Source organism: Theropithecus gelada, chromosome 19 (genome assembly GCF_003255815.1).
Source record: "Theropithecus gelada isolate Dixy chromosome 19, Tgel_1.0, whole genome shotgun sequence".
Classification (NCBI taxonomy): domain Eukaryota; kingdom Metazoa; phylum Chordata; class Mammalia; order Primates; family Cercopithecidae; genus Theropithecus; species Theropithecus gelada.
The window spans coordinates 44,209,964-44,228,587 of record NC_037687.1 but is presented as its reverse complement, the minus strand read 5'-3'; the positions used below and the strand labels follow the sequence as shown (position 1 = coordinate 44,228,587).

General features: G+C 48.5%; 1 protein-coding gene across 3 annotated transcripts; it reads left to right on the top strand.

Annotated features, from left to right (window-relative positions):
* The first annotated feature begins 226 nt into the window (after nucleotides 1–226).
* LOC112612681 (cytochrome c oxidase subunit 6B1) lies at nucleotides 227–10,798 on the top strand. Of its 3 annotated transcripts, none has more exons than XM_025367509.1 (4): nucleotides 227–407; nucleotides 3,213–3,332; nucleotides 6,498–6,598; nucleotides 10,610–10,798. In XM_025367509.1, the coding sequence occupies exons 2-4, from the start codon at nucleotides 3,224–3,226 to the stop codon at nucleotides 10,661–10,663; spliced, it is 264 nt and encodes an 87-aa protein (XP_025223294.1). In that variant the 5' UTR covers nucleotides 227–407; nucleotides 3,213–3,223; the 3' UTR covers nucleotides 10,664–10,798. The 3 variants fall into 3 exon arrangements, with proteins under 3 accessions (XP_025223294.1, XP_025223293.1, XP_025223295.1); XM_025367508.1 differs by lacking the exon at nucleotides 227–407 and adding an exon at nucleotides 645–897; XM_025367510.1 differs by lacking the exon at nucleotides 227–407 and adding an exon at nucleotides 1,425–1,453.
* Nucleotides 10,799–18,624: the final 7,826 nt, after the last annotated feature.

The following is an 18,624-nucleotide window of genomic DNA, read 5'->3' as shown; positions in this document are numbered from 1 at the left end:
GACACAGAAAAAGCGTTCAATAAACATTTCTTGCATGAATAAAAGTAGTTTCTCTGGGACATTTTTACCCGCACCCACCCTCCAGCCAGCCCAGGGATCTATAACGCTCTCTCGGACAAGACCCGGTAACCACAGGCGCCCGAGCCCCAGCCGCGCAAGCTCACGATTGGGCCAGAAGTGATGATGAACAAGCATTCAACTCAATAGAAAGTCGTAGTTCTCTTACTGGGCGTGGCTTGAATGGCTTCGGTGGCCTCCTCCTGCGAGGGAGCTCTAGCCTCTGGAAAGACTCCCCTAGTCCCCACCTCGCTCAGCTTCCGGCTGGTCATAGTTCCGCTTCCTGTCCGACTCTGGTATCTTTGCTGAGGGTGACATTGAGCTGCAAGTTGCATCTGGGGTGCCTTTAGGTGAGTGTGGAGGGTTCTGGAACCTGGGACCCCAGTCTAGCGGGCCGAGGAGCCGGACCCCAGCTTCCCTGAGAACGGGTTGAGGCTTCCGGCTGGCGGCGTCCGGCCTCCCTGCGCCCCGGGGCCCTGTTCTGTTCATCGTAAGGTCTAACAATGATACGGTTCTTCCTTGATGCCGGGCAACGTCCCAGACAACTTTAATTAATTCATTTAACTCTCTCACTAGCCCTGTGAGAGAGGGCCTGCGATTATCCCCTTTTGTCAGTAAACAGGCTCAGAGATACCAAGCGACCTAGCTGAGCCTACACAGCGAGCAGGATTTGACCCAGGAGTTTGTCCTCCAGGGCTCTTCACGGCCAATTCACAGGCGTGGCCTCCCGCGGCTTGCCTGGGCCGCAGCCTGGCTCCCGGGTGTCCAGTCCATCCTCCCTTTTGGACGTTGGAGGGGCTGCAGCGTCATTTCCGATGCACCCTCATCCTCAGATACCGGGTCGAGATCTCGCCGCTAACGATCCTACCGATTGCGTCTGTGCCCCAGCAGCTGGTGTTTTACACCCCACCTCCCCACCGAAAGACTGTTTTAGTGCTCCGGACCCCCACCACCACCTTGCGTCGCTTGAATCTGACACTGCTCTGCAAGTCTCTGTATAGCCCGACTCCTAGGATTCCCTGGAATATAGTAGACGCTTTCTCTCAGGTTCCCGACGAGCACTGTCATTTCTTCAGAGACATTATATTAAAGGTTTTTAACCCTGGGTCCGCAGGGTTGGTAGAATTCAAGGAATGCTAGTACTTGAATTGGGGTGGGGAGTGGAATTACATCTGTGTTTTTACTAACCTTTTGAGGTAACAGCCTCGGTCGTACTAGCAGCAGCTGTGATTTTGTTAGCAATCAAAATCATATATATTCCTTTTTTTATTTTTTTCTCCTTTTTTGAGACAGGGTCTCTGTGTCACCCAGGCTGGCGTGCAGTGGAGAAATCTCGGCTCACTGCAACCTCTGCTTCCCTGCGCAAGCGATCCTACCTCAGTAGCTGGAACCACAGGCATGTGCCACCACACCTGGCTAATTTTAATTTAATTTTATTTTATTTTATGTTTTGAGACAAGGTCTTGCCTCCCGAGTAGCTGGAATTACCGGTACATGCCACCACCCCCAGCTAATTTTTTGTATTTTTAGTAGAGACAGGGTTTTACCATGTTAGCCAGGCTGGTCTCGAACTCTTGACCTGAGGCGATCTGCCCACCTCAGCCTCCCAAAGTGCTGGTATTACAGGCGTGAGCCACCGTTCCCGGCCAATTTTAATATTTTTTTGTAGAGATGAGATGGGGTTTCACCATGTTGCCCAGGGTGGTCTTGAACTCTTGGGCTCAAGCGATCCTCCCACCTCAGCGTCCCAAAGTGCTGTGATTACAGGTGTGAGCCACCGTGCCCCACCCAAAATCACAGATATTCTTATATCACATTATAACTGCAAATGTCACAAAGTACTATATTCATTTATGATTACTTCAAAATTGTATTCTTTTTTTTTTTTTGGAGACAGTGTTTTTGCTCTTTTGCCCAGGTTGGAGTGCACTGGCACAATCTCGGCTCACTGCAACCTCCGCCTCCTGGGTTCAAGCGATTCTCTTGCCTCAACATCCAGAGTAACTGGGATTGAACCCAGGTGGTGGAGGTTGCAGTGAGCTGAGATCGCGACACTGCTCTCCACGCGAGCTAATTTTTGTATTTTTAGTAGAGACAGGATTTCACCATGTTGGCCAGGCTGGTCTTGAACTCCTGACCTCAGGTGATCCACCCTGCCCCGCCCCCCGGCCTCACAAAGTGCTAGGATTACAGGCGTGAGCCACTGCACCCTGCAAAAATTGTATTCCTGAATGAATCCTCAACTGGATATAACTGGTTTCCTTTGTGATGCTGTGCAGGTTTTTTTCTCTTCTTCGTGTACTCATGGAACCTATGCAATTTTTAAATACATTTAAACATATTCAGGCTGGATTTGTTGGCTCCCTCCCGTAATCTCAACATTTTGAGAGACCAAGCCAGACGGATCATTTGAGATCAGGAGTTCGAGACCAGTCTGACCAACATGGTAAAACCTTGTTTCTACTAAAAATACAAAAAAATTAGCAGGGCATGGTGGCGGGCGCCTGTAATCTCAGCTGTTCGGGAGGCTGAAGCAACAGAATTGCTTGAACCTGGGAGGCGGAGGTTCGTGAGCCTAGATCGTACCACTGCCCTCCAGCCTGGGTGACAGAGCAAGACTCTGTCTCTAAAAAAGAAAAAAAAAAATTCAGCGAGAGGTTTATGGGATTCATCAGGCTGCTGAGGAATTTGTGGCACCAAAAAGATTAAGAATCTTTGCAGTGGAGATTATGCCAACAACGGAGGCAGCCCACCATTTATATTTATGCTGTTTAACCTTAGAAAGTCACTTAGACACCCTGTTCCTTCCTCGTCTGGGCAATGGTGATAGTAATAGTTCCTATCTTTTAGAGTAAAGTAGGAGTAATGTGTGTAGAACAGCGCCTGGCATGTAGTAAGCACTCAGTGAGTGTTAGCTCATGTTATTTGGGGACCAGGCTTGATTTTGCTGAGGAGTTGTACCCCAACCCTGCCGTGACCGCCACATTCAGATGTGTGAATTCGCCCTGCCCCTCATCTCTGTGTATGTTGAGAGGCAGGAACTTGTCCACACTCAGCCCATTCTTCTGTGCCTGCCCTCTTCCACTGATCCTGGGTAGTCTGGCTTGCTCAGGGGCCCTGGGGCCCCTGCCAACACCCACTCCTTTCGCCTCCAGGATTCAGCACCATGGCGGAAGAAGACATTGAGACCAAAATCAAGAACTACAAGACTGCCCCTTTTGACAGCCGCTTCCCCAACCAGAACCAGACCAAGAACTGCTGGCAGAACTACCTGGGTAAGCAGGACCTTTCCCTGGCCACATACCTCGAGTCACTCACCGCTTGCCTCTTCCTAGAGGACTCATCCACCCCAGCGTCCTCCCTTTTGTTCTGAACATCCCTACTCTGGAAGGCCCATACCTCTCATCACCTGCTGTTCAGGTCCAGGCCAGGGTTACAAACTTTAGTTCCTGCAATGATTTTTTTTTTTTAATTTAAATTTTTTATTATTATTATGTTTTGTTGTTGTTGTTGTTTTCCAGAGATGGGGTCTCACTGTCACCTAGGCTGGAGTGCAGTGGTGCAGTCATAGCTCACTGCAGCCTCAACCTCCCGGGCTCAAGAGGTCCTCCTACCTCAGCCTCTCGAGTAGCTGGGACCACAGGCCCACACTACTGCACTTGGCTAACTTTTTTGTAGAGAAGAGGTCTCGCTTTGTTGCCCAGGCTGGTCTCAGACTCTTGGCTTCATGTCATCTTCCTGCCTCAGCTTCCCAAAGTGTTGGGATTATAGTTGTGAGCCACTGTGCCTGGCCCCTACAATGATTTTTTTTTTTTTTTTAAGCTGTATGTGTGTGTGTAGTGTAACATATACAGAAAGTACATAACAAACATATACAGCTAAATGAATAATTCTAAAGTGAACCCCTTGTGCGACCATAACCTGGATAGAAAAGCAGACATTGCCCACACTCTTATCTCCCTACCTTCTTTCTTTCTTTCTTTCTTTCTTTCTTTATTTTGTTTTTTTGAGACGGAGTTTCGCTCTTGTTGCCCAGGCTGGAGTGCAGTGGTGCGATCTTGGCTCACTGCAACCTCTGCCTCCCAGGTTCAAGCAATTCTCCTGCCTCAGCCTCCCTAGTAGCTGGAATTACAGGCATGTGTCACCACCCCTGGCTAATTTTGTCTTTTTAGTAGAGATGGGGTTTCTCCATGTTGGTCAGGCTGGTGTCGAACTCCTAACCTCAGGTGATCCGCCTGCCGCAGCCTCCCAAAGTGCTGGGATTACAGGCATGAGCCACTGCGCCTGGCCTCCCTGCCTTCTTTATGTCCTGTCTGGAACACAACACCCTGCTCTCCCCAGTAGAGAAGTGACCCCACTAACTGGGGGTGATCACATCTTTATTTTTGTTTTTTTTTTTGTTTGTTTGTTTTTGAGACTGAGTTTTTTGCTCTTGTTGCCCAGGCTGGAGTGCAATGTCACAATCTTGGCTCACTGCAACCTCCCCCGCCTCCTGGGTTCAAGCGATTCTCCTGTCTCAGCCTCATGAGTAGCTGGGATTACAGGCACCCACCACCATGCCCAGCTAATTTTTTGTGTTTTTTGTTTTTAGTAAAGACGAGGTTTCACCATGTTGATCAGGCTGGTCTTGAACTCCTGACCTCAGGTGATCCACCCGCCTCGGCCTCCCAAAGTGTTGGAATTACTGGCGTGAGCCACTGCACAAGGCCTCACATCTTTGTTTTACCACCATGTTTTTTATTTTATTTTATTTTATTGTATATATGTTATGTATATTATGTTATTTTGTTATGTTATTGATGGAGTTTCTTTCTCGTTGCCCAGGCTGGAGTGCAGTGGCACGATCTCAACTCTCTGCAACCTATGCCTCCCGGGTTCAAGTGATTCTCCTGCCTCAACCTCCTGAGTAGCTGGGATTACAGGTGCCCGCCACCACACCCAGCTAATTTTTTTTTTGAGACGGAGTCTCGCTCTGTCGCCCAGGCTGGAGTGCAGTGGCATGATCTCGGCTCACTGCAAGTTCTGCCTCCCAGGTTCACGCCATTCTCCTGCCTCAACCTCCCTAGTAGCTGGGACTACAGGCACCCGCCACCACGTCCGGCTAATTTTTTTGTATTTTTAGTAGAGATGGGATTTCACCATGTTAGCCAGTATGATCTTGATCTCCTGACCCCGTGGTCCGCCCGCCTCGGCCTCCCAAAGTGCTGGGATTATAGGCGTGAGCCACTGCACGTGGCTTTTTTTTTTTTTTTTTTTTTTTTTTTTGAGATGGAGTCTGGCTTTGTCACCCAGGGTGGAGTACAGTGGTGCCATCTTAGCTCACTGCAGCCTTCACCTCTCAGCTTCAAGCAATTCTCTGCCTCAGCCTCCTGAGTAACTGGGATTACAGGCACCTGCCACCATGCCTGGCTAATTTTTTTTTATTTTTTTATTTTTAGTAGAGACAGGGTTTTACCATCTTGGCCAGGCTGGTCTTAAACTCCTGACTTTGTGATCCACCCGCCTCAGCCTCCCAAAGTGCTGAGATTACAGGCGTGAGCCACCGTGCCTGGCCAATTTTTTTTTTTTTTTTTTTTGAGACAGAGTCTTGCCCCGTTGCCCAGGTTGGAGTGCAGTAGTGCAATCTCAGCTCACTGCAGCCTCCGCCTCCTGGGTTTAAGCAATTCTCCTGCCTCAGCCTCCTGAGTAGCTGGGACTACAGGCACATGCCACCACACCCGGCTAATTGTTTGTGTTTTTAGTAGAGACGGGGCTTCACCATGTTGGCCAGGCTGGTCTCGATCTCCTGACCTCGTGATCCACCTGCCTCAGCCTCCCAAAGTGCTGAGATTACAGGTGTGAGCCACCATGCCCAGCTACCACCGTGTTTAGATTCACCTCTTTGTGAACTTTATAAGTACTGTGTGTATTCTTTTGTGTTTGGATTTTTTCATTCGAATATCGTCTCAGATCTATACATGCTGTGGCATATAGCTTGTTCATTTTCATTGCTGTTCAGTTTTCTACAATTTATTCTACGCCTGGACACTTGTGTGATTTTCATTTTGGAGTTCTTTCAAATGGTGTGGCTGTTAATATCTTTATAAATGTAATTTTGCTGGATGCGGTGACTCCCACCTGTAATCCTAGCACTTTGGGAGGCCGAGGCAGGCAGATCAAGACCAGCCTGGCCAACATGGCGAAACCCTGTCTCTACTAAAAATACAAAAAATTAGCCGGGCATGGTGGCAGGCGCCTGTAATCCCAGCTACTCGAGAAGCTGAGGCAGGAGAATCACTTGAACCCAGGAGGTGGTAGGGGTTCCAGTGAGCCAAGGTCACACCATTGCACTCCAGCCTGAGTGACAGAGCGAGACCCTACCTCAAAAAAAAAAAAAAAAAAAAAAAAAAAAATGTGCTCCAGCTCTTGATCTGGGCTGACTTGAACCCCTTTCTTCACAGACTTCCACCGCTGCCAGAAGGCAATGACCGCTAAAGGAGGCAATGTCTCTGTGTGCGAATGGTACCAGCGTGTGTACCAGTCCCTCTGCCCCACATCCTGGGTATGTGCCTCCTACCAGGGCCCTTGGGATGCTGGGGTGGGGTCTTTGCAGAGGGGAGTGTGGTGGCTTGGTAGGAGCTCATCTGTGAGGGGCAGAGGGAGGACAGGGCTCCACATTGTCCCAGGACTCAATGCCTTTCCTCCCTCCTAGAATTGCCTCCCTTTCTCCTTCTGCTGATGCCTCTCAACCAGTCAGGGCTCTCAGCTGAGGTGACCAGGGCATCTTGCTAGATGTAGCTCACTCATGCACTCTCCAAATACACACTCAGCACTGGGTTCCCATCCCTGTATAGCTCACAATTCTGTGCAGTCCTGTCCTTTTTTATTATGAGCATTTTCTTTTTCTTTCTTTCTTTCTTTCTTTTTTTTTTTTTTTTTAAGACAGTCTTGCTCTGTTACCAGGCTGGAGTGCAGTGGTGCGATCTTGGCTCACTGCAACCTCCGCCTCCCAGGTTCAAGCGATTCCCCTGCCTCAGCCTCCCAAGTAGCTGGGACTACAGGTGTGCACCACCACGCCCAGCTAGTTTTTTGTATTTTAATAGAGATGGGGTTTCACCATGTCAGCCCAGAATGGTCTCGATCTCCTGACTTCATGATCCACCTGCCTTGGCCTCCCAGAGTGCCAGGATTATAAGTGTGAGCTACCACGCCCGGCCCTATTATGAACATTTTCAAAGTAGAGAGAATAATTCATTGACCCCAAATACATCCATCACCCAAAGTGAATAGTTATCAAGATTTATCCACAGTTTCTTCATCTACCCTTTTTCTTTTTCTTCTTTCCTTTGCTGAAGTATTCTAAAGCAAGTCCCAGACACATCATTTCACCCCTGCCTACTTCAGTGTGGACTTCTAAATAATGACACAGTAAGAGAGTCCCTTCAGCCCTGATCTGAGCAAATCTGTTGTCAATATTTAATAGCTCTTTGCTATGCCCCTGCCCTTTGTTTAAAAAACAAAAACAAAAACAAGTTTTTAAAGACAGGGTCTCACGATGTTGCCTCGGCAGGACTCGAACTCCTGGGCTCAAGTGTTCCTCCTGCCTCAGCCTCCTGAGTAGCTGGGACTATAGGCATGTGCCACTGTGCCTGCCTCTCTGTGTCTCTCTCTCTCTTTCTCTCTCTCCCCCCCCTTCCTCTCTCTCACTCTCTCCCTCCCCCTCTCTCCTTCTCTCCCTCTGTCCTTCTCTCCCTCTCTCCCTGTCTCCCTCTCCTTCTCCCACTCTTTCTTTCTTTCCTTTCTTTCTTTTCTTTTCTTTCTTGAGTCTTACGCTGTTGCCCAGTCTGGAGTGCAGTAGCATGATCTCGGCTCACTGTAACCTCCGCCTCCTGGGTTCAAGTGATTCTCCTGCCTCAGCCTCCTGAGTAGCTGGGACGACAGGCATGAGCCACCACACCTGGCCCAATTTTTGTATTTTTTTGTAGAAATGGGGTTTCGCCATGTCGCCCAGACTGGTCTCGAACTCCTGAGCTCAAAGCAGTCTGCCTGCCTCAGCCTCCCAAAGTGCTGGGATTATAGGCGTGAGCTACCTCACCCAGCTGACTCTTTCAAAATAAAAAAAATTACCCTTCTTTAACTTGGTAATTCCACATCTAGGCATGCTACAAAAATCTTCATGTACAAAGATGCCCATTGCAGAGCTGTTTGTAATGGGGAATATTTGGAAATAACCCAACTTAAAACATTTATCTTGATAGTCTTTATGGAGACTGTGGTGATCTACGTGCTGGCACACGGAAAGAATGCTAAGACACAGGAAAAGCAAGTTGCAGAACAATCTATATAGTAGGAGTCAATTTGCAAGGACGGAGTTTTTATGATGTGGTGTGTGTATGTAAATAAAGTAGGCATACACTGATGGCACTTATTATGGGCCAGCTATGTTGTTAGCACTTTTTAAAAAATTTTTTTTGAGATGGAGTCTTGCTGCTCTGTCTCCCAGGCTGGAGTGCAGTGGTGCAATCTCAGCTCACTGCAACCTCCGCCTCCCAGGTTCAGGCAATTATCCTGCCTCAGCCTCCCAAGTATCTGGGATTACAGGCGCCTGCCACCACGCCCAGCTGATTTTTGTATTTTTAGTGGAGACAGAGTTTCACCATGTTGGCCAGGCTGGTCTCAAACTCCTGACCTCAGGTGATCCACCTGCTTCGGCCTTCCAAAGTGCTGGGATTACAGGCGTGAGCCACCGCGCCCGGCCATGTTAGCACTTTACATCACATGAGGTCAACATGCTAAAACAACCGTATGAGGTAGGTACTATTGTTAGTATCCTTATTTTACGGAATTGGAAACTGAGGCCCAGAAAGGTTGAGTAACTTGCCCAAGGTCACACAGCTTGGAAGTGATGGAGCAGGGATTCAGATTCAGTCTCTCATCCACTGTTCCTTGCACCAGTGGTCCTCACCCTTTTTGGCACCAGGGACGGGTTTCATGGAAGACAGTTTTTCCACAGACAGGGTTGGGGATGGTGTAAGGATGAGTCCAGCATATTACATGTATTGTCCACTTTATTCCTACTATTATTACAATATATAATAAAATAATTATACAACTCACCATACTGTAGAATCAGTGGGAGCCCTGAGCTTGTTTTCCTCCAACGAGATGGTCCCATCTAGGGGTGATGGGAGACAGTGACAGATCATCAGGCATTAGATTCTCATAAGGAGCACACCGCCTAGATCCCTCGCATGCGCAGTTCACAATAGGGTTCGCACTCCTGTGAGAATCTAATGCCACCGCTGATCTGACAGGAGGTGGAACTCGGGCAGTAATTTGAGCCTTAGGGAGTGCTTGTAAATATAGTTGAAGCTTCTCTCGCTCACCTGCCACTCACTTCCAGTTGTGCGGCCCAGTTCCTAACAGGCCACAGACCAGTACCTGGTTGGGGCTCAGGGACCCCTGCCTTATAGCATAAAATGTGAGCGCGTATGTATATAAAAACGTTTATGCTTGTAACTGCCTGTGAGGCCCACAGAGTAGAGTGTTACTTTCAGGGAGTGTTAATTTGACATAGGCCTTATATGGGCCTTTTCATCTTTTTTTTATTTTTATTTTTATTTTTGTTTTTAGAGAGACAATCTTGCTCTGTCACTCAGGCTGGAGGGCAGTGTGCAATGGTAGCATCATAGCTCACTGCAGCCTCGAACTCCTGGGTTCAGGCAGTTCTCCCACCTCAGCCTCCCTAGTCACTGGGACTACAGGTGCATGCCACCATGCCTGGCTAAGTTTTGTATCTTTTGTAGAGACAGGGTTTTGCCACGTTCACCAGGCTGGTCTCTAACTCCTGGGCTCAAGCGATCCTTCCATTTCCACCTCCCAAAGTGCTGGGATTATAGGCACGAGCCACAATGTCCCGCTTGTTTTTTATTTTTTGTAGAGATGGAGGTCTTGCTCTGTTGTCCAGGTTGGTCTCAAACTCCTGAGCTCAAGCAGTCCTCCTACATTGGCCCCGCAAAGTGCTGGGATGACAGGCGTGAGTCGTGAGTCACCACACCCGGCCTCTATCATCATTTATACTAAGCATTGCCTGTGGTCAGTGGTGGGATTGCACTGTGTATTCCGTTTGGCACCTTTTTTGCACTTGACTGTATATCTTGAAGATCCATCCATTCATGCCGGAACATAAATCAGCCTCGTTTTGTTTTTTCACAGCTGCCTGCTATTCCATCTCCCCTATTTGGACAAACAGCATAGTGTTGACATGAGGTTTTCAAAGCAGGGCCCACCCTTGGAGCTCTGTACAGTGACAGATCTCCCCATCAACAGCTCTGCAGTGGGCCTGGGGTTTTCCTGCTGCCCGTTACTCTCCTCCCAGCACGTCAGCTTGTTCAGAACAGTGATTTCTGTCTTTTGGGGTCACTGCTGATTCCCCGGCCCCTGGAATAGAGGTTGGCACACAGCAGGTACCTGTGGATATTGGTTGAACAAACAGGTGGGCAAAGTGAGGAAGATAAGAAGTCCCCCCATGTGGTTTCCCTACCGCGGTGGGAATAACACTGTCTTTCCACAGGTCACAGACTGGGACGAGCAACGGGCTGAAGGCACGTTTCCCGGGAAGATCTGAACTGGCTGTACCTCCCTGTCCTCTGTCCTCTGTCCTTCTCCCAGGATGGTGAAGGGGGACCTAGTACCTAGTGATCCCCACCCCGGGATCCTAAATCATGACTTACCTGCTAATAAAAACTCATTGGAAAAGTGAGACCGTGCGTGTGAATGGGCTAGGCAGCGGCAAGAAGCTGGGCTGGAATCAGTGCCCTGACCAGGGAGGGGCTTCAGTGAGTATTTTTTCTGTTTTGTGTTTATTTTTTTAATTTAATTTAATTGTTTTATTTTGTTTTTGTTTTTTTATGATAGAATCTCATTCTGTCACACAGGCTGGAGTGCAATGGCATGACCTCTGCTCACTGCAACCTCCACCTCTGGTGTTCAAGCGACTCTCCTGCCTCAGCCTCCCAACTAGCTGGGTCTACAGGCACACTCCACCACGCCTGGCTAATTTTTGTATTTTTAGTAGAGATGGGGTTTCACCATGTTGGCCAGGCTGGTCTCAAACTCCTGACTTCAGGTGATCCACCTGCCTCAGCCTCCCAAAGTGCTGGGATTACAGGCATGAGCCACCGCGCCCAGCATTTTTTAACTTAATTTTATTGAACCTTGACTACCCTCTCTGTGCCAGTCAATGAGTCAAATAGTTGATTATACAGAATAACCTAAGTACCTATGTGTGCAACCACCCTACATAATTTTAAAGCAAATCCTGGAGATTATATTTTATCCAGAAATAAGAAACTATATGTATCTCTTGGAGATACCATTTATTTTTTTTTTTTTTGAGACTGAGTCTCAATCTGTTGCCCAGGCTAGAGTGCAGTGGTGTCATCTCAGCTCTCTGCAACCTCTGCCTTCTGGGTTCAAACTATTCTCCTGCCTCGAGATACCTATTTTTTTTAACATAATTATTTACACCTAAGAAATTAGTTCTTAATGGCCAGGTGCGGTGGCTCACGCCTATAATCCCAGCACTTTGGGAGGCCGAGGCGGGTGGATCACCTGAGGTCTGGAGTTCAAGACCATCCTGGGCAACACGGTGAAACCCCATCTCTACTAAAAATACAAAATTGGCCGGGCGTGGTGGCACATGCCTGTAATCCCAGCTACTTGGGAGGCTGAGGCAGGAGAATTGCTTGAACCTGGGAGGCGGAGGATGCGGTGAGCCGAGATCACGCCATTGCACTCCATCCTGGGCAACGAGTAAATCTCCGTCTCACCAAAAAAAAAAAAAAAAAAAGAAGAGTTCTTAGTATCTCATAAGCAATCTCCTGCACAATGTGTAACTTCTCCCTGTGTTGGGACCTGCTCTTTCATGCTGATCACGATGGTAGTTGGAAGTCATTTAAGTAGGCCAAACTGAAGGCCGGGCGCGGTGGCTCACACCTGTAATCCCAGCACTTTGGGAGGCCGAGGCAGGCGGATCACGAGGTCAAGAGATCCAGACCATCCTGGCCAACATGGTGAAAACCCGTCTTTACTAAAAATATAAAAATTAGCCAGGCACAGTGGCGGGCGCCTGTAGTCCCAGTTACTCGGGAGGCTGAGGCAGGAGAATGGCGTGAACCCAGGAGGCGGAGCTTGCAGTGAGCCGAGATCGCGCCACTGCACTCCAGCCTGGGCGACAGAGCAAGACTCCGTCTCAAAAAAAAAAAAAGGCCAAATTGAGAGCTATTCTTCATGGTGCCCCCAAAAGAATTGCCACACAATAATAGCCCAGAATATCCCCAACAGACGTGTCAACAGGGACCTAGCCAGCATGACCAGCTGGAACATTCTTGTGGCTGAACTGGTGTGTCCTGAAAACCTTTCAAATGACTGGGGCGCAGTGGCTCACACCTGTAACCCTAGCACTTTGGGAGGCCCAGGCAAGCGGGTCACGAGGTCAGGAATTCAAAACCAGCCTGGCCAAGCTGGTGAGACCCATCTCTTCTAAAAATACAAAAATAAAAATAAAAATACAAAAATTGGCTAGGTGTGGTGGTGCATGCCTGTAATCCCAGCTGCTAGGGAGGCTGAGGCAGGACAATCACTTGAACCTGGGAGGTGGAGGTTGCAGTGAGCTGAGATTACACCACTGCACTCCAATCTGGGCGACAGAGTGAGACTCCATCCCAAAAAACAAAAATAAACTTCAAATGGTGACAAACTTGTCTGATGCGTTCACATGAGCAGAGATGATTCTTGTATGGAGAGAAATGGCCCCAGAGATAGATCTTGTGAAATAGCTGCTCATGAGGAAAAGTGGCTGTAGGGGCTGGGCACGGTGGTTCATGCCTATAATGCCAGCACTTTGGGAGACCGAGGCGGCCAGATAACCTGAGGTTGGGAGTTCGAGACCAGCCTGACCAACATGGAGAAACCTCGTCTCTACTAAAAATACAAAATTAGCCAGGCGTGGTGGTGCATGCCTGTAACCCCAGCTACTTTGGATGCTAAGGCAGGAGAATCGCTTGAACCCAGAAGGCGGAGGTTGCTGTGACCTGAGATTGCGCCATTGCACTCCAGCCTGGGCAACGAGCGAAACTCCGTCTCAAAAAAAAAAAAAAAGCGGCTGTAAACAGGATCTTAGTGCACACACAGGGAGCTTGAGGGATCGTGGGAGGAGGTTATGACGTGGGTCGGAAGTAGCAAAGAAACACCATGAAAAACAAATGTTTTTTTGAGACGGAGTCTTGCTCTGTTGTCCGGACTGGAGTGCAGTGGTATGATCTCTGCTCACTGCAACCTCCACCTCCCGGTTCAAGCAATTCCGCCTCAGCCTCCCAAGAAGCTGGGATTACAGGTGCCTGCCACCACACCCAGCTAAAATTTTTTTTTGTATTTTTAGTAGAGGTTTAGAGAGTAGTTTTACCATGTTGGCCAGGCTGGTCTCGAACTCCTGACCTCAGGTAATCCATCCACCTTGGCTTCCCAAAGTGCTGGGATTACAGGCATGAGCCACACCGTGCCCAGCCAACACCATGAAAATTTCAAATGAAACAGGATGGCCAATGAAAAGTCAAGGTGCTGGACTCCTTGAGTCCAGCTGCCCAGTTCTGCCCAGGGTTTGCCACCAGTGCCAGTGTTTCCTGTACATTCCTTTGGAGATAGCTCATACATCTAGAAGTATTTGTAAATATATTGATCTGTTTGGATACGATGCCCGTTTCCTCCCTGATGTACTACTTCCATTTGCTCACACGGCCCCTGCCACACTGGCCTCTTCAGTGCACAAGAACTGTGAGCAAATGAGGTATTTCGACATACCAGGCTGGCTCCAACGCCTTTACGCTCCAGTCCTTTACACTTGCTGTTTGTTCGACCAGGAATGTTTAGCCACCAGGTGTCCACAAGCTCACTCCTCACTGCCTTCAGGTCTTCATTAAGGGAGGCCTTCTCTGACCACTCAGCCTTCACCTTCAACTCCTCCCCCTTTGTGCCCCTTCACTCCTTTTGTTTCTTTCTCTTTTTAAAAATTTTTATTTATTTATATTTTAATTTTTGGAGACGGAGTCTCACTCTGTCGCCAGGCTGGAGTGCAGTGGCGCAATCTCGGCTCACTGCAATCTCAGACTCCCTGATTCAAGCGATTCTCCTGCCTCAGCCTCCCAGGTAGCTGGGATTACAGGCATGCACCGCCACGCCCAGCTAATTTTTGTATTTTTAGTAGAGACAGGGTTTCACCATGTTGGCCAGGATGGTCTCCATCTCCTGATCTTGTGATCCACCCAGCTCAGCTTCCCAAAGTGCTGGGATTACAGGTGTGAGCCACCACGCCTGGCTTTGTTTCTTAAGCACTTACCACTAATATGCCAAATATTATCCTTCATCATTGCACCACTGGAATGTATTTCCACGTGGGCAGATTTGAAAATATATATTTAATTCCCCCTTTCAGCTCTTTTTTTTTTTTTAGATAAGGTCTTGTTCTGTCACCGAGGCTGGCATGTAGTGGCGTAATCTTGGCTCACTGCAGCCTCCCCCGCCCAGACTCAAGCCATCTTCCTACCTCAGCCTCTCAAGTAGCTAGGACCACAGACATAGACCACCATACTCAGCTAGTTTTTTGTTTGTTTGATAGAGACAGGGTTTCACCATGTTGCCCAGGCTGGTCTCAAACTCCTGAGCTCAGGTGATCCGCCTGCCTTAGCCTCCCAAAGTGCTAGAATTACAGGCCTGAGCCACCGCACGCCGGCCTGCTTTTTTCCAAATGTTCTAATCTTTCTCATTTTTTTTTTTTGACACAAGACCTCGCTCTGTCACCCAGCCTGGAGTGCGGAGTGCGGTGGCCTGATCACAACTCACTGCAGCCTTGAACTCCCAGGCTTAAGAGATCCTCCCACCCCAGCCTCTCGAGTAGCTGGGACTACAGTCATATGCCACCATGCCCAGCTAATTTTTGTATTTTTTTGTAGCGATGGAGTTTGCGCATATTGCCCAGGCAGGTCTGCAATTCCTGGGTTCAAGTGATCCTCCCGCTTCAGCCTCCCAAGGTGCTGGGATTACATGCATGAGCCACTGCACCCAGTCCAGCTGTTAATCTTATTGATGATTAATTACATGTGATGGGTTACTTCTCAGTTGCTGCTTTCAAGGTTCTCTTTTTATCTTTCAATAATTTGATTATGATATGTCTGGTGACGGATATCTTTGAGTTTATCCTATTTGAAGATTGTTGAGCTTCTTGGCTCTATAGATTGATGTTTTTTCCATCAAATTTTGGGAGTTTCAGCCATTCTTTTTTCACATATTATTTTTTGCTCCCTTCCTTTTTGTCCTCTCCTGCTGGGACTCCCATTGTTTGATGATGTCTCATAGGTCTCTGAAGCTCTGTTCATTTATCTTCATTCATTTTTCTTTCTGTTCCTTAGACTTGATCATCTCAACTGATCTGTTCTCACATTCACCGATCTTTTCTTCTGCGTACTCAAATCTGTTGTTGAACCCTCTATTGATTTTTTCTTTTCTTTTTTTTTTTTTTTTTTTGAGACAGAGTCTCACTCTGTTGCCCAGGCTGGAGTGCAGTGGCGTGATCTTGGCTCACTGCAAGCTCCGCCTCCCGGGTTCAAGCAATTCTCCTGCCTCAGCCTCCCTAGTAGCTGGGACTATAGGCATGCGCCACCATGCCTGGCTAATTTTTTGTATTTTTAGTAGAGACGGGGTTTCACTATGTTGGCCAGATGGTCTCGGTCTCTTGACCTTGTGATCCGCCCGCCTCGGCCTCCCAAAGTGCTGGGATTACAAGTGTGAACCACCATGCCTGGCTGTTTTTTTTTTTTTGGAGGGGGGCACGGGGACAGAGTCTGACTCTGTCGCCCAAGCTGGAGTGCAGTGGCGTGATCTTGGCTCACCACAACCTCCACCTCCCAGGTTCAAGTGATTGTCGCCTCAGCCTCCCAAGTAGCTGGGACTACAGGCGCATGCCACCATGCCCGGTTAATTTTGTTTATTTTTAGTAGAGACAGGGTTTCACTATGTTAGCCAGGATGGCCTCAATCTCATGACCTCGTGATCTGCCCACCTCGGCCTCCCAAAGTGCTGGGATTATAGGCGTGAGCCACTGCGCCCGGCCCATTTGAGTATTTTCATTTTAGTTACTGTAATTTTCAAGTTCCAAATTTCTGTTTAGTTCTTTTTAAATAATTTCTGCTTTTAGGCCAGGCATGGTGGCTTACACCTGTAATCCCAGCACTTTGGGAGGCCAAAGTGGGAGGTTCACTTGAAGTCAGGAGTTTGAGACTAGCCTGGCCAACACTCCGTCTCAAAAAAAAAAAAAAAAAAAAAAAAGACGGTATTCTTTAGCATGTGTTCAGCTAATGATTGGACAAAGATTTCCTTAGCCTCCAAGAACCAATAATCTCCTAGCCTTTGCTGAGGCATGGTGGGCCATGCAATTGAGCCAGGCAATTGACAACTCGGCCATCGTCATGACTTCTCCCAGGAAGGCACACATCCTCAAGGTCAGCCCAATGTAAGAAGACTGGGTTCTCATCTCTGGTCTTTCTTGAGCCTGCATATACTCGTGGGCATGCACACAACCCTATGCATGCATGTAACCTTCTAGATTTCCAAGAATATTTTGGAGTTTTTCAAAGCCTTCTCATTCCCCAGCTTTATCTTTTAAACTTTTTCATTAGCCTATTATTGGCCTCAACTGTTATTCATTGCTTAGGCAGCTGCCTAGTTGAGCAATTGCATACAATTGTGTTTCACAAATGCCCCTGGGGAAATAATTCTGACGATGTATGAGCTCTAAGGTCAAATATAGACAATATTGCAAGCAGGGGCTTCCAAGGAACTACAAGACGAATCAAATAATTCTGACTTTCTGGGAGTCAGGCTTTTAAGGAGTTTCATCCTCTTCTGCTCCATTTGGTATATGCCAGGCTGCTAGTTTCCACTGAGAATGCCGGCACTTAATATTCAAGGCTACCATGGAGCTGGAGTGGAGAAATGGAACTAGGGCAATTAAAAATGTCACGAAGTACAAAAATTAGCTGGGCGTGGTGGCGGGTGCCTGTAATCCCAGCTACTTGGGAGGCTGAGGCAGGAGAATCGCTTGAACCTGGGAGGCGGAGGTTGCAGTAAGCTGAGATCACGCCACTGCATTCCAGCCTGGGCGACAGTGAGACTGTATCTCAAGAAAGCAAAAATAAAAATAAATTTTTAAAATATCATAAAGTTCACTGCTCCAGGATTCAGCTGCTTTTCCTTTTTTTTTTTTTTTTTTTTTTTTGAGACGGAGTCTCGCTCTGTCACCCAGGCTGGAGTGCAGTGGCCAGATCTCAGCTCACCGCAAGCTCCGCCTCCCAGGTTTACGCCATTCTCCTGGCTCAGCCTCCCAAGTAGCTGGGACTACAGGTGCCTGCCACCTCGCCCGGCTAGTTTTTTGTATTTTTTAGTAGAGACGGGGTTTCACCACGTTAGCCAGGATGGTCTCGATCTCCTGACCTCATGATCCGCCCATCTCGGCCTCCCAAAGTGCTGGGATTACAGGCTTGAGCCACCACGCCCGGCCAGCTGCTTTTCTTGAATAAACACTTTTCAGATTTTTGTTGTTGTTGAGACAGAGTCTCTGTCGCCCAGGTTGGAGTGCAACCATGGCACAACCTTGGCTCATCGCAACCTCTGCCTCCCAGGTTCAAGCGATTCTCCTGCCTCAGCCTCCTTGAGTAGCTGGGATTACGGGCACCTGCCACCACACCCCGTCCTTGAGTAGCTGGGATTACGGGCACCTGCCACCACACCCGGCTAATTTTGTATTTTTAGTAGAGATGGGGTTTCACCATGTTGGTCAGCCTGACCTCAGGTGATCCCCCCACCTCAGCCTCCCAAAGTGCTGGGATTATAGGCGTGAGCCACCGCGCCCGGCCAAAACAAATATTTTAAAATCTCAAGTGAGTTGACTAAAACCAAATTAACCATTTTAATCGGAAAATATCTCATGTATCTAATTACCAAACCAGTGCCTTGATGATGGGATTTTCAATGTCATTTGTTTGCCAAATTCGCAGGCACCGCAGTGGGGAACCACGGCTCCAACAGCAGAGGCAATACACGGCCTGGCCTTGGGGTTGAGAAGTTCTGGGGATGGTGTCCCCATCCCCAGATGGGGACCCGGGCCCGGGCCACCATTTTTGCCTGTGGAGCCAGCCCTGCGCCACAAGGGGGCGGCATCAGAGAGACCATGGCCTCTTGGGAGCCAGCTGCGGGGCATGGCCGTGGGCAGCATCGCCCCTTGGGGACATGCGCTGGCTCAGTCCCCACCGCTGCCGGGAAGCAGTCTGATGACACCCATTTCGTAGGTGGGCAAATCCACAAGCCAAGTCGCACCGGCCAGAAGAGGTGGAACCGGGATTCGAACCTAGGTTTCTCATTCTGCAGCCTGAAGAAATACATGTCTGCTTGGTCCATGTGTGTGTTGGGGGGCGACAGGGACTTTTCCTCAATCAAGCCCAGTGTGCCCCTCTTACTTTCTAGCACGTTCTTCTCCCC

Coding starts and splice junctions, on each gene's coding strand:
- LOC112612681 (XM_025367508.1), top strand. CDS start 873: ATGCACCCTCATCCTCAGATACCGG. Junction 3,333..6,497: donor CTGCTGGCAGAACTACCTGG/GTAAGCAGGACC, acceptor CTTTCTTCACAG/ACTTCCACCGCTGCCAGAAG. Junction 6,599..10,609: donor CCCTCTGCCCCACATCCTGG/GTATGTGCCTCC, acceptor GTCTTTCCACAG/GTCACAGACTGGGACGAGCA.